General features: G+C 36.2%; 1 protein-coding gene across 11 annotated transcripts in view; it reads left to right on the top strand.

The window, feature by feature from the left end:
• The first annotated feature begins 376 nt into the window (after positions 1 to 376).
• spag9b (sperm associated antigen 9b) overlaps positions 377 to 13745 on the top strand; it is a 55612-nt gene continuing 42243 nt past the window's right edge. For all 11 annotated transcript variants that reach the window (XM_042734911.1, XM_042734914.1, XM_042734910.1 and 8 more), the window contains exon 1: positions 377 to 1215. In XM_042734911.1, the coding sequence (XP_042590845.1) occupies positions 916 to 1215 (300 nt within the window). In that variant the 5' untranslated portion in view covers positions 377 to 915. The remainder of the gene's footprint in view (positions 1216 to 13745) is intronic.

Here is a 13745-nt window from a genome sequence, read left to right as displayed (position 1 = left end):
CTTAAATAAAATAAACAAGGAAATAAAAATGCATATTCATTAAAAAAAATAAAACTATAATGCACTAAAACATTTTTTTTTAATGCTACTTTTTGTTATGTGTATTTGATGCATTTAACAAAATAATGAGGTTAAATGATCTTTTGGGAGTAATTTCTCAGCCAAGTTTAATGTGCAATAAATTTGCAATGAATTACTATTAATTAATCTTCACATCCTGTAAATAATTAGATAAAAAATTGTATTGCACTATATATATATATATATAATATATATAATATATATATATATCTATATATATATATTACATGTAAATAAAAACAAACATTAAAAATCAAAACGCTAAAATATATAAATATGTGTTTGTTTATTTATTTTTCTATATAGTTCGTGAAAATAGTTTGTAAAGAAAACTGTGGTCACTTGTTGATTCCTTCTTAGAGCACGTGCAGAAAATTAAATGTGTTTTTTTTTTTTCAATCAAAAAGCAAACAGTTTAATGCAGTATTTATATGCAAATAATTAAACGCCAACTGCTAGAGTCCAATAAAAGTTGCGCGTCTCTCTGCCTCGCGCCGCCCTTCTCGCTTCTGGGGCGTGACGTCATCATGTGACGGTCAGGTCCACTAGTCGTCTGCCGTCGGGACTGTACTTAACCACCGCAGTTTAGTGCAGATTAACCCGGTCAAATAACTGTCCTCGAGGACCGGGTACGGTCAGCTCGGCAACGGAGCAGATTTTCTCTCTCTTTACGTCGGAGTGGCTTCCTAAAAGTTACTCGTAAATGTAGTCCAACGGCTGCAGACGTCGCGAAGTAAACAGAGATCCGGACAGTTAGCGAGCGAGCTGCTAGCGAGAGGAGAGCGTCTTAAAGTAAGCCTCCGGAGGTCCAGACAGCGGGATAAAACGAGGGAAATGGAGTTAGAGGACGGTGTCCTTTACCAGGAGGACCCGGGCTCCTCGGCGATGATGTCCGAGCGGGTGTCCGGCTTGGCGAGCTCCATCTACCGCGAGTTCGAGCGGATGATCGGTAAATACGACGAAGACGTGGTGAAGGAACTCATGCCGCTCGTCGTGGCGGTTCTGGAGAACTTAGACTCGGTGTTCGCGGAGAACCAGGAGCATGAGGTGGAGCTGGAGCTGCTCAAGGAGGACAACGAGCAGCTCATGACCCAGTACGAGCGAGAAAAAGCGCTGAGGAAGAGCGCCGAGGAGGTGAGGTCCGAGTTTTTGACAACACGAGTCAAACTAGGCCACTTCAGTCGCTCCTGCGAGCTTTAGAAGTTCATAACATCACGCACATGAGACAGAGTCAGAGTCAGACACCGAAGAAGAGAAAATCTACTCACACGGGGGGTAAATAAACAATCAATCTCAGTTTCAGAACAGATTTAACCCTTTAAGTGTCTGAGGGAAGGTCAGCTGCCGTGATTGTCATCATGACTCAACGCAGCCATAAACATGTTTCTCTCAAGTCTGCAATCATAAAGTGTGACACATTGTATTTTTTTTCATACACTGGAGATGTTAGGTTAGCTTGTGTCTAATTAGTGGCAAAAAAAAAAAAACATCCAAAGTACACATTTAAATGTTTTATTTTATTGTGCTTTATCTATTTGCGACTTTAAATGTAAACCCTGGACCACAAATTTCATGGAATTGAGATTTATACATCATCTGAAAGCTGTATGTTGATTTGTTAGGATCGGATCATATTCAGCTGAGATACAGTTTGAAAATCTGGACTCTGAGTTTGCAAAAACATCTAAATATTGAGAAAATCACCTTTAAAGTTGTCCGAGCAATGCATATTACTAATAAAAAATTAAGTTTTGATATATTTACAGTAGCAAACTTACAAAATATCTTCATGGAACATGATATTTATTTAATATCCTAATGATTTTTTGGAAAAAAAAAAAATCAATAATTTTGATCAATATAATGACATTTTTGGCTATTGCTACAAATATACCCGTGCTACTTATGACATATTTCAATTCCAATACACATTTTTTCAAGGCCATGATTATTTTTTTTCTTTCACTGTGCCAGAAACTAACTTAAACCAAACTTTACAGTTTTGTTCCTCTCTATACTATGAAGGATTTTTCTGAGGGGCCGTTATAATCCTAAACACATGGTGATTATGTACATGTCATTTCTGCTTGTTGACAGTATTTTGTGATTCATGGAGTGACAAAAAACATGTTTAGCGCATGTTTAATTAGACAGTGCCTCAATTGCATATCTAAACATACCATTTTAGAAAATTATTAATACCAAACCATTGTTTTAATGTAGTGATTAATCAGCTGGGCAAGTACGGTGGTCGATTAATGATTTTTTTTTTTTTTAACCCCTTAACTGTCACCGTCCCACCTGTGGGACGCTTGGCACTCTTTTTTTGTTGTCCTTTTTCTCTATAAAATCTTTTAGTAGTCATCAAAATTATATATCTTCTAAGCTTTCAAATGATATACATATATAAATTATATATCATTTGAAAGCTTAGAAGCCCAAGATTCATCCTGTGAAAACCATTTTGAAATCGGACATTGCGTTACCATGGAAATGGTACTTTAAAATCTTATGGCGGTCTCCTCTTAATGGGCAGTGTCAAGTGTCATATTACAAAATGCATTATGGTCTTTTAGAATCAAAACTTTTTATAATCTTGGCAACAAACATATCATTGGAAAGGTCTGAGTCTCAGGATTCCATATTTGGTGGTTATTTTGAGACAGAAGTAAAATTGACAGAGAAATCTAGAGAAAAATTCATTAAACAAAATTCAAAGGAGTTTTGACAGCTCCCAGTGGCTGTTTGTGGTATGACGCCCTAAATAAAATCTCACAGGAACCTCCATTTTTTTCATATCAACTTCAAATTTGGAACATAACTTCTTAGACACAAGGCTTTAATTTTATACCAATTTTAGGGTGATACCTTTTATGTAAAATATTTATAATAAAATAAAATTAGTATAGCGCATTTTATTTACAGTACATTTAAACTTCTATAACTTTATGATACTTTATTTTTTTGCAAAAAATCCACTTTTGCCAAAATCTGCTAATTTTCTTCTTTAAAAAGAGACCAACCTTAGGTCTATCTATAAGTGTTCATAAATTACAGCAGTTTAAGTTTGGATAGCGCACTTTAATGCCTATTTTAAAAAATGGAGGGTGACAGTTAAAGGGTTAAACTTAAGAATCTACTTCCCTAGTAGTTTAGCGCCAAATCTCCAAAACTACATTCAGTCCTGTTTGATCCCACCTGAAGCTGTTCGTAAAAAGGCTCTTGGAATGCCTAGAAATATCAGGGGATTTAAAAATGACGATGAACACTTCTTTGGCTATAAATGGCTCTTTGTGAGTGCAGTCTCTGTCAAAGCCCTTATCCAGTATTTAAATGGAGAAGGCATGGAAATGCATAGGTCGGAAGGTGCGGAAGCCTGCCGAGGTGTTTGGCTTCACCTGACGATGACTGGAAGATGCCTGAGACCAGCATCGGCTCTTTGTCACTTGTAAAGTGGCGTGTACTGTGAGCAAAGGGACAAACCCCACAGAGTCTAAGTATAGCCGGCAAAACTATGATTATGTCAGAAATAGACTCATGCAGAATGTTTCCAGTGGTCACATTACTTCTGCGTTTTTTCCCTTTGGATGTGTCTGGTCGTCATGTAAGGATAGGAAGCGTCTCGCTCATGCTTGCAGGTGAGACACGCCTAATAGTTGTCAGGTCGAGCAAGCCGTGTCTTGCAGTTGTAATGTGATTATGTATTACATTATGTCTGAGTCAGCTAAACACTCTTAATTTTCCACACATGACATAAGTTTATGACACTCGGCTGTGGGTGTAAGTGCTTTACTCTATGCTGAATGACTTTTGGAGCATTTGGATGTTAACAAGACAGTGAAAATATGCAAGTGCAGTGACGCTAATGCATTTATGGTCCGCTTGAAAATATTTATTTTCAGAGGAATGTGTACTAAATCACGGCTTTGGCATTTAAATCAATGCAAAGAGGATGTTTGCTGTCCTGCACACAAGTTATATGGCTACTTGAGCCATATTAAATCAAACACTATTAACCATAACCTCCCAGTCTGTTTTGGCTTGAACACAGTTTGAAATTATTGCAATGCGCAGTGTTTTAAAATGTTACGGAGAGCACAGTTGTGCATTCGCTCAGGGAGTGAATCAGTGAATTGATAACACTAAATGATTCAGACCGCTCTCAACAATAACGTCTGCCAGTGACATCAAATAAACAACCAGTTAATATTTACACTAATCTAAGTTTCAGGAACCTTAAGTACACAAAACATGCTTCATTTTGAGATGACGTCACTGAAAATAACGATAAGCTGCAGTTCAGTGAGTGAGTCAGTTGTTGATTCAGTAACTGCTCTGAATGATTCAGTGATTCATTCAGAGAATGATTCATCGCACTGCAAACAGGTGTTTAATGTTTCTCTACAACAGGGTTTCTCCTACTGGGGTTACTGAGTTGATAAAAAGCTAATAATTAAAAATGTAAAATAAATAATAATCATCAAAATAAGACAATAAAATAATTTATATATTATCATTTTATTAACCGATATCAGATGCAAATGCATTGTTAAATTATTGAGATATTAACCTGAAATTTTAGGGGGTACTTTAAAGTAAATATTATGTCTCAGCTTTCAGAAAGGTTTGGAAATTCCTGCTTTAAAATAAATGGCTATTACAGATTGGGTGCAATATTATTTATTTGTTTATTTAGTAAATGCTGTAAATTCAGTAGCATCAGAGTGATGCCATTCAAAAGCAATGCAGGAAACACTGTTACTGGAGACGTAGTATTTTGCAGCTTTCTTATTTTTTTTTTTACATTTTAGCTGCCGTATGCCAGTGGCTTTACTTCTGACCTGTTTGTTAGGAAACCAGAGAGACGCTGCCCTCCTTCTGCCGCTCGTCCTCTTTACGAGCCAGTCCTTCTGCTGCCGTATGAATGCGCTCCCCTCTGAGACGGGTTCACTTTCAGCTCATGTGACTCTTTGTTGGGAGCAAGTGAAGTGAAGAGCCTGCCCTGTGAGCATGTGTTCTGCTTTAAACTCCAGGCCTTTGTTTTGTTTTCTCCCGATGCTGCCCACGAGTCGTCTGTGCTGTCACTCCAAACACACTTGTGCTACTCCGGTGTTTGAGAAAGAAACACACACTGAACATATACAGTGCAAGCATGAATCAAGAGCATTGGTTTGGCCAATCACACAGTCAAAATGTCCAAGACAAGTAGACTAATATTCTGAATCATTTGAACTGTTAAATAAATAGGCTTGACCTCTGATGAGAGATTAAACATTTATGTTTGTGTGCTCAAAATTATATTAATTAATAATCATTTTAATGAAACCCCCAATTTTGTGAGGGCAACTTTTCTTCTATAAAATAGGGATGTGCAAACTAATCAATTAGTCATCACTGTTATAAAATTAGGGCTCTATGAAATCTGTTTTATTGCTCTCAAATTCCATTAATTTTTTTTCCAGATTCCATGTTTTCCCTTAATTTTTATTGTTTTGTGGATTCCATTTTAATGGTTTTATTAAATATTTAATAACGATTTAATAAACAGGAATGTCTAATAATTTGAATTCATAAAACTTAAATCATTTATGAAGACTTTAGTTTAAATGGTTCTGGATTTGGTTCTGTTGTTTTCTAAATGCAAATTTATTATAAAAAATGGTTAAAGTTAATAAAATTAAAACAACTTAAGATTAAATCTTTTAAAATGTAATCAAATAAAATTTGATCAATTCCTTTAATATTATTTTTGGCCAGCAAAGTGCTTCACAGTAGAGAAAATTGTGATATTCCTAAAGAATAATGTTTTAATGAACTATTATTGTTATTATTGCTTTGAGAGGAAATAATAAATGCTTTTGGACGGAGTACATTTATACGTTTCTGTCTTCATTTTTGAGTTAAACTGAACTTTAGTTCATTTAGAGAAATGTTGAGTTTGTGTGTGTATCTCAAATGAAATGGTGAAATGCTGATCAAGTGACTCACAGAGCAGCTGTGGAGATGAAGTTCATGTGACTTCAGATTTCAATAACAGTTGTTTTTTGCTTTATTATTAACAGACACTAGTCCATATCGCAATCTGATTGTGTACAGCCCTACTTTTGATTTATTCACTCAAATTTTGCCAAATTCTGTGACATTCTGCACTTTAAATTCCATTTTTTTAACTGGATTCTGTGATTATGTCTTCGTTTTAAGGCCATAAATAATTGCACCTCTGTTCAGTTTGCTTGATGTTGCTTGATTGCTGTGGTATTGACAGACTTTGACTGGGAGATGATGACTTCTGAATCAGTATCTGAAGGGATGCTGTATTCTGAGTAGGGGTGGAACGGTTCATGGAAAAAAAATTGAATAAATAACATGTAAAACAGACAGGGTTCAGCTAATGTATGTTTCTGTTGATGGATGCGCATTCTGGCTTCCCAGTACATTACAACAACAGCGAAAAAAAAAAAAAAAACGTGGACAAACCATTCACTCTTGTTCAATGCGAATGCCGTATGCTGGAATATGAGCAGTCATTTATTCCGTCATCACCTCGGTGCTGATAGCGCAGGTGTACAGATGAGACCTGAACAGCATACGTTGATATCTGTGTTTAAATTAAACTCATGTAAGCTTTGCCAGTTGAAATATTTAAGAGCCAGAGGACACGAGCTCACACGCATGCGCGCAGTGAGAAGATTTGTGCATGCGCTCATCTGAAGTGCGCAAATCCGCGCGCAAATATTAAGTTCTCTCTGAAGTATTGTGTTTTAATGGACAAATTCACACACAAGTTATGTCAAAATGCCCATCTTGGTAAGTATCCTATAGCAGACATAGCCGGCTGAACGTGCTCTATCAGTGCATTCTCTTAAAGTGACAGCACTTTCTTAATATTAATCAAACAGCAACAACAAATAAATCACTCACTGCTCTTGATTGAATAGCTTTTGTAAATTTAATAAATATTAGGGCTCCACCTGCTTTCAGATGGAGCGGCATTTAATAGACAGAGCCGTAGATCACTGACAAGCTACGCAATATCGTGTTCATAATTGCAGATGAATCGCCTTCGATAATGAATGCGATATTGCGTAGCTGTCTATTAAATGCTACTACATCTGAAAGCAGGTGATGGCGGTAATCAGGGAACCGGCTTTACTGATGAAATGCGCGTGACAATCATATGCGATATATCGCCCAGTCTTAATAAATATTCATATTTAATTCATACAGTCAAATATGCAATGCTGTTTTACATTTTATCACTTTATTCAATTTCTGCACAAAAAAAAAAATTATACACACTTAAAAAAAAAAAAAAACTGAAAATCACTGTTTATTTTATTTGTATCTTTACTCTATTGTATTTATTTTTGGTGTTGCTAGTAGTTAGATAGAATATTCTTATTTTCTTTGTTTTTATTTAGCACATACCGAACCGCACCGAAACCGTGACACCAAAACTGTGATACAAACCGAACCGTAAGTTGAACCATTCCATCCCTAATTCTGAGTGTTCATTGTACCGTAACTGTGCTTTCTACTGGATGTTCGTGAGTTGTTTAAATTCATGGGCGGTTATTGTAATCCTGTGTCTCGGTGCATGCTAAAACCAGTTTAATCATTAATGTGACAACCTGATTACAGCTTGAGTGACTTAGCGCTTTACTGTCAAACTAGTTTCACTAAGCATTTTCGAATCATGCCCTCAATTTTTTTTGTGTGTGCACATACCAAGTGACATAAAAGTCATTTTGTACCATTCCGATGAAGCTACAATTTTGTACATTTTAAAGGTCAAAAGTGACTGAAGACCGCACTAGGGTTTTAAGGATATTCTGCACAAGCGGTCAAACTGACGTAATCAGAGAAAGAATGCCATTCCAGAGCGGAAGCAAATGTTCAGATTTTGATTAAAGATTACCAAGACAAATTTTATCAGCGGATTAACTTGCATGGATTAATTGTTCACATTAAGACTAGCAATGTGAGCTAATAAAGTAAATAGTCAATTTTGATTTCATGCTGACTTTAAACCAGTTATATGACCTCAAATTCTTCTGTTTTCGTCATGCGGTTTGTTTGTTGCAGATTGTTTTTCCTCTCATTGCCAGGGGTCTTTTATGGCGTACTGTAGGATATACATCATAGGTGTTTGTCAATATTCACAGTATTGATTGGGCAATGATTGTGTCAGAGTGCAATTCATAATGCAGCACAAATGCACTGCAATCTCAACGCTAATTATGCATAATCATCTGTAATATTGGACTGCTATGGATATTAACCCAAAAATTTTTTTAATCATTTGACATTCAATAAAATCTGTAATAAATCCAAAAATGATTCTTGAATATATTGTTTGCGTAAATGTAAATGCACTTACGCAACTTCTGTTCTACAGTGCAAAGTTTTTTTTTGTTGTTGTTTTAATTTGAAAAAGGTTACATTCAAATTCAAATTAATTTATAAGCACTGAATAAAAGAATAACGTTGACCATAGTGCTGTACAAACAGTAACACAGTGAGCAGAAGACAACTTTTAAAAAAGGGGATCACATTCATATAATTATATAAGTAATATAAAAAGAAACCTTAAAAAAACAATCAAAATACATCTTAACTAAGATCAGAAGAGGCATGTATGGTACTAGCAACCTTTGCAGTAATCTAATCTTGAGATGATAAACGCATTTTCAAAATCTTTTTGGGATAAAAAAAAGGCTTAATCTTAGAGATCATCTTCAATTTGAAGAAACTTGTTACCATTTCATTTATCTGCTTGTCGAATTTTAGTGCGCTATCGCAAATCATCCCCAAATTTTTTATGTGTTTCTTAAAGGGGCTCAGGTGACCCAGCTTAATTTGAACTGCGTTATCAAGTTCAGGGGGACCAAAAATAATTGGTTCTGTTTTTGATTCATTTAGGCTAATAAAATTTATAGACATCCATGCCTTAACATCATTTAGACAGGCTAACAATCTTTCCATGGCAGTGGAATCATTTGACTTAAGTGGAACATACAATTGTGTATCGTCTGCGTAGCAGTGAAAGGACACACTGTATTTATGCAGTATTGAACCTAACGGGAGCATATATAGAGAGAAAAGAAGCGGTACTAACACAGACCCTTGAGGAGTACCACATGATAACCATGATGAAACTGATGTGTATGATAAATAAAAACCCAGAAACTAGATGAGGTAAAATAAACCTTGCACATGAATTGATGTCCTCTTGATTTGTGTTTATGTGAAAGTGCAATAAATCTTGTTCTCAAAATGAGAACAATCATGATTAATAATTGTTGTGATTTATAGTCATGATTATCTTTGTGCAGGCCTGATAAACAGTCAGGTTTCACTGCCAAAAGTTTGAAGAGAATCTTGCTGGGCAAGTTAGGTTAGATAAACATGTTCATATGTACCTGAATAATCATGCATCTTTTTAATGGCACAGACATTTGACTTCAACTCTGTCACTACATTAAAGACTGATGTTTATTACCATCATAGTAACACATGAGCCGTGTGAAGCATGGACGATAGTGCGATTGCAATGCATCGGTCAAGTCTGTTTGTGTATTTTGCCTAAGGTCTGCCGTTTGCATTTGTATTTCTAGACTCTGGAAGGAAATGTCAGGGAAGGGCTTTGAATGTACCGGAAGAGGACCTTCCTGAGTTCCTTTCTTCAGTCAGGATATTTCTGAGACTCTCGCTCTTTTCTTCTCAGTTCCTGAAGTTACGTCACAGCAATTAGACTTCTACGTGTGCCACTCTTACAGTCTTGCAGTCTTTTTTTTTTTTTTTTTTTTTTTTCTTCAAGTAAAAGTAAACTTACGAGTGTTAGTTAGTGTATCTGTACAATAATCTACATTCAGCTGGTGCTTCACGTGTCTTTTTTTCTGTCAAATCTTGAGTGATTTTGATCAAGTAAAGGTCAGAATAACTGCAGTAATATCTCCAGATGAACTCTTACTGGACTGAAGCAGCTCAGCTTTACTTGATTCTCCATCAATCATGTTTTAGAGTCTCAAATCTGATCATCAGGATCTTTTGAGGAGCGTTTGTTTCCAGAAGCTTTACTTTCACTGTTCCTCAGCGGAGGAATGATCTTCACAAGCCTCCAGAACATCTCACATCTTCTGAGGAGCCTTTATTTCTTCATCTCTCAATCAGCATCGGATAGCATTGCATTAAATGTTTTTTTTTTTTTTTGATATTTTGTTTTGATACTATATGTCATTTTATGTAAGTATCTGCTATACTGTTATAAGGATCTCATTGATTTACATAATAAGTGATCAGAATTTCATCACTTTTGACCATATGAGTATCAGCATCTGCACCAACAAATTGCATGCTTTTTTTTTTGCACAGTTTAAGTCTCTGAATAACATTCTGTTTTTACCTCCATATTTTCACTATGTTAGACTATACATGATTTGGTGGATCAAATATGATACTCAACAAAAAACACATGCAGTATTTTTTTATTTTTTTCTAGCGACACAAAGTTGAGGACCGCCATTGATAAGAAGCTGTTTATTCCGGATTTAAGCATATCTCTCTGCCTTTTTAATGCATGTTTGTAAGATTTATCATCACCCTTTCCATGCCTGACCTCATGTGACTCTGCCTAACCCAGTTCAGAGCAAACGAATCCATGCATAACGCTCAGCTCAGATAACTGAAGCGAGGAGCTCCCGCGCTCAGAGCGAAACCCCGCTAGCGCAGCATATCTCGTGGCCGTTATGAGTGATGGCTCTGAGCCCCGGAGGAAGTGCAATGAAGGACTTAAAGAGAGCTCTATCAATAGAGTGGCGCTACACAGCAGCCTCTATCTGTGACGGCACAATGGGGATATTATGTGGAGCGGAGAGCCTGAAGTCTGTATGCAGCCAGACGCTCTTCCTCTGCTCAGCTGTCATATGAGCGCTGTCCTCCGGATCATATGATGAACGCGGATGCTTTCACGAGCCTGTGGAGCTTCGGCCGCTGTCAGACTTTTCAAAGTGGCTTTCTGTCAGACGGTTGTGCATCAGGACTTCCTTTGAAATCACAAACATCAAACCTGTCGTGTAGAGGAGGAGAAGTCCATTATGTGTTCTAAAATGTGTCTTTATAAAGCCAGACCGCTGTGCTCTGGCCGCTAATGCTCTTATATTAGATTTTCCTCCAGTTTACTACTACAGTCACAAGTCTGTGTGTTTCCCATACAAACTGTGCATTTATTTCTGACCTGCATAATCCAACATGGCATTCTTTTCCGCTAGGGCTGCATGATGAATCGTCTTTTAATCGTGATCACGATTTCTGCTTCTCACGATTTATTAACCATAATCACCTGTGATGTTTTACCATTTAAAATTATACACTTAAATAACTCACCAAATCCTTCCAACCATAAAAACCGTGCTCTCTCTGCAGTACATAAAAAACATCAATCATCTAAAAACCCCAATCAAAGCTTTTTTAATAAATCTATAAATTTTCTGCCCAGTGGATTACTTAATCTTTCCAACCCTTACATAATGGGAAAAAAACGCTGATGAGCTGAAAACATAGGCAAACATGTAAGTTTGGATTGAGATCTTGTTCTGCTTAAATAAGTGTAATACAACCAATATGTTTTGCCGTTTGCTGTGACTAAATGACAATTTGTGACCAACCATTTAACTATTGTTGTGTAGCCTTACTTTCCTCAGTGAGTGACTTCCCCTTAAGTATAACTCTGTTATAATAAAGACATTAATATGCCAATTATGCTTTTTGAAATCCAGATCCCCTTTGCTTTTCGTCAGTATTTGGATGATATTAGTGTATTGCTCATGTATGTCACAGGGTGGTTTTTCAGATGGAAATTCATGAGCAGTCCTATGATGGCTGATGTTTCTGTTTCAGCGCAGATGTGTGGTGTTGGCTATAAGACCTCAGATCGCTGCCCTGATTAATGATGGCCCACATGCAGACTGATGAGAATTTCCATAATAAACAAACTGTTCTTGCAACAAGTTTTACGTAGAGATTTTAATGACTTTAGAGGTGGCATAAAAACAGTAATTAGCCTTAAGTATACAGTACTGTGCAAAAGTCTTAGGCACATTAGTATTTTCACCCCAAAAAAGGGTTTTAAGCCAGTTATTTCTATCTTTTGCTGTAGTGTGTCAGTAGAAAATATCAGTTTACATTTTCAAACATTCATTTTGCCATTAATTTTAATAATAATCTAGTGATATTTTTGAACACATGAAGATCTGATCTCACCATCATCGAATCTGTCTGTGATTACATGAAGAAACAGATGAAACTGAGACAAACTAAATCCAGAAGAACTGTAGCAACGTCTTCAAGACATTTTAAGAAACCTGCCTCCAAAGCTACAGCACTGTGAGAAGTTTTAGGCACTTGTGTAAATATGCTCTAAAGTAAGGATGCCTTCAAAAATATTTTATTTATCAATTAAGTTCTATTAACTAAAACAAATCAATATTTGGTGTGACCAACCTTTGCATTTAAAGCAGCTTTTGTCCAGGTGCACTTGCACATTGTTTTTCAGGCAGCTTTGCAGGAAGGTTTCTTCAAGCGTCTTCTGGATTTAGTTTGTCTCAGTTTCATCTGTTTCTTCATGTAATCACAGACAGATTCGATGATGGTGAGATCAGATCTCTGTGTGGATCACCGGCTGCTGTCAGACTGAAAAATCTCACTAGATTATTATTAAAATTAATGGCAAAATAAATGTTTGGAAATTAAAACTGATATTTTCTACTGACACACTACAGCAAAAGATAGAAATAACTGGCTGAACACCATTCTTTGGGGTGAAAATACTAACGTGCCTAAGACTTTTGCACAGTAGTGTATATAAAATAATTATAAAATAATGATGTTGTGGTTGGTAATGTTTTTAAAGGCTGCATTTATCTGGTAAAGATACAATAAAGTTATGAAATATTGTTACACCTTAAAATAACTGTTTTCTATGTGAATATATAGTGAAATGTAATTTATTTCTGTGATGTGCAGCTGTATTTTCAGCATCATTACTCCAGTCTTCAGTGTCACATGACCTTCAGAAATCATTCTAATATGCTGATTTGCTGCTCAAGAAACATTTCTGATTATTAATGTTGAAAACACTGCTTCATATATTTGTGGAAACCATGATACATTTTATCTTTCAAGATTTTTTTAATGAATAGAAAGTTCAAAAGTACAGCATTTATTTGGAATAAACATTTTTTGTAGCATTATAAATGTCTTTACCGTCACTTTTGAGCAATTTATTGCATCCTTGTTTAATTAAAAATAAATAAATAAGTGCAAGAATGTTGTGAGTGGTGCTAGGAGGTTAAGGGGTTCTTATAGTTCAGTCAGAGGTTTCGCAGTGAAGACGTGTTGACTTGCAGCTCTGAGATCATAAGACGCTCCTCATGCGTCAGGACTCTCTGATGTCCCGGGGCCTGCAGCACATAACGGCTTTTATCAGCAGATACACAACACAGAATACACTTCTGTCCGTGTGAAGTCTAAGGCGATGGCTTGATAATATCATCAGGTAGACACTCATGTGAGCTGCAGCACAGACTCTGAGGTTTGATGATCAAAATGAAAAGCTTTGAGCTGATAAATGTATGTGCTTCACATTTTTAGGGGTGATCATGATA

The sequence above is a fragment of the Cyprinus carpio genome, chromosome B12 (assembly GCF_018340385.1).
Source record: "Cyprinus carpio isolate SPL01 chromosome B12, ASM1834038v1, whole genome shotgun sequence".
NCBI lineage: Eukaryota > Metazoa > Chordata > Actinopteri > Cypriniformes > Cyprinidae > Cyprinus > Cyprinus carpio.
The sequence above is the reverse complement of the archived record's forward strand: the minus strand, read 5'-3'. Positions and strand labels throughout refer to the sequence as shown.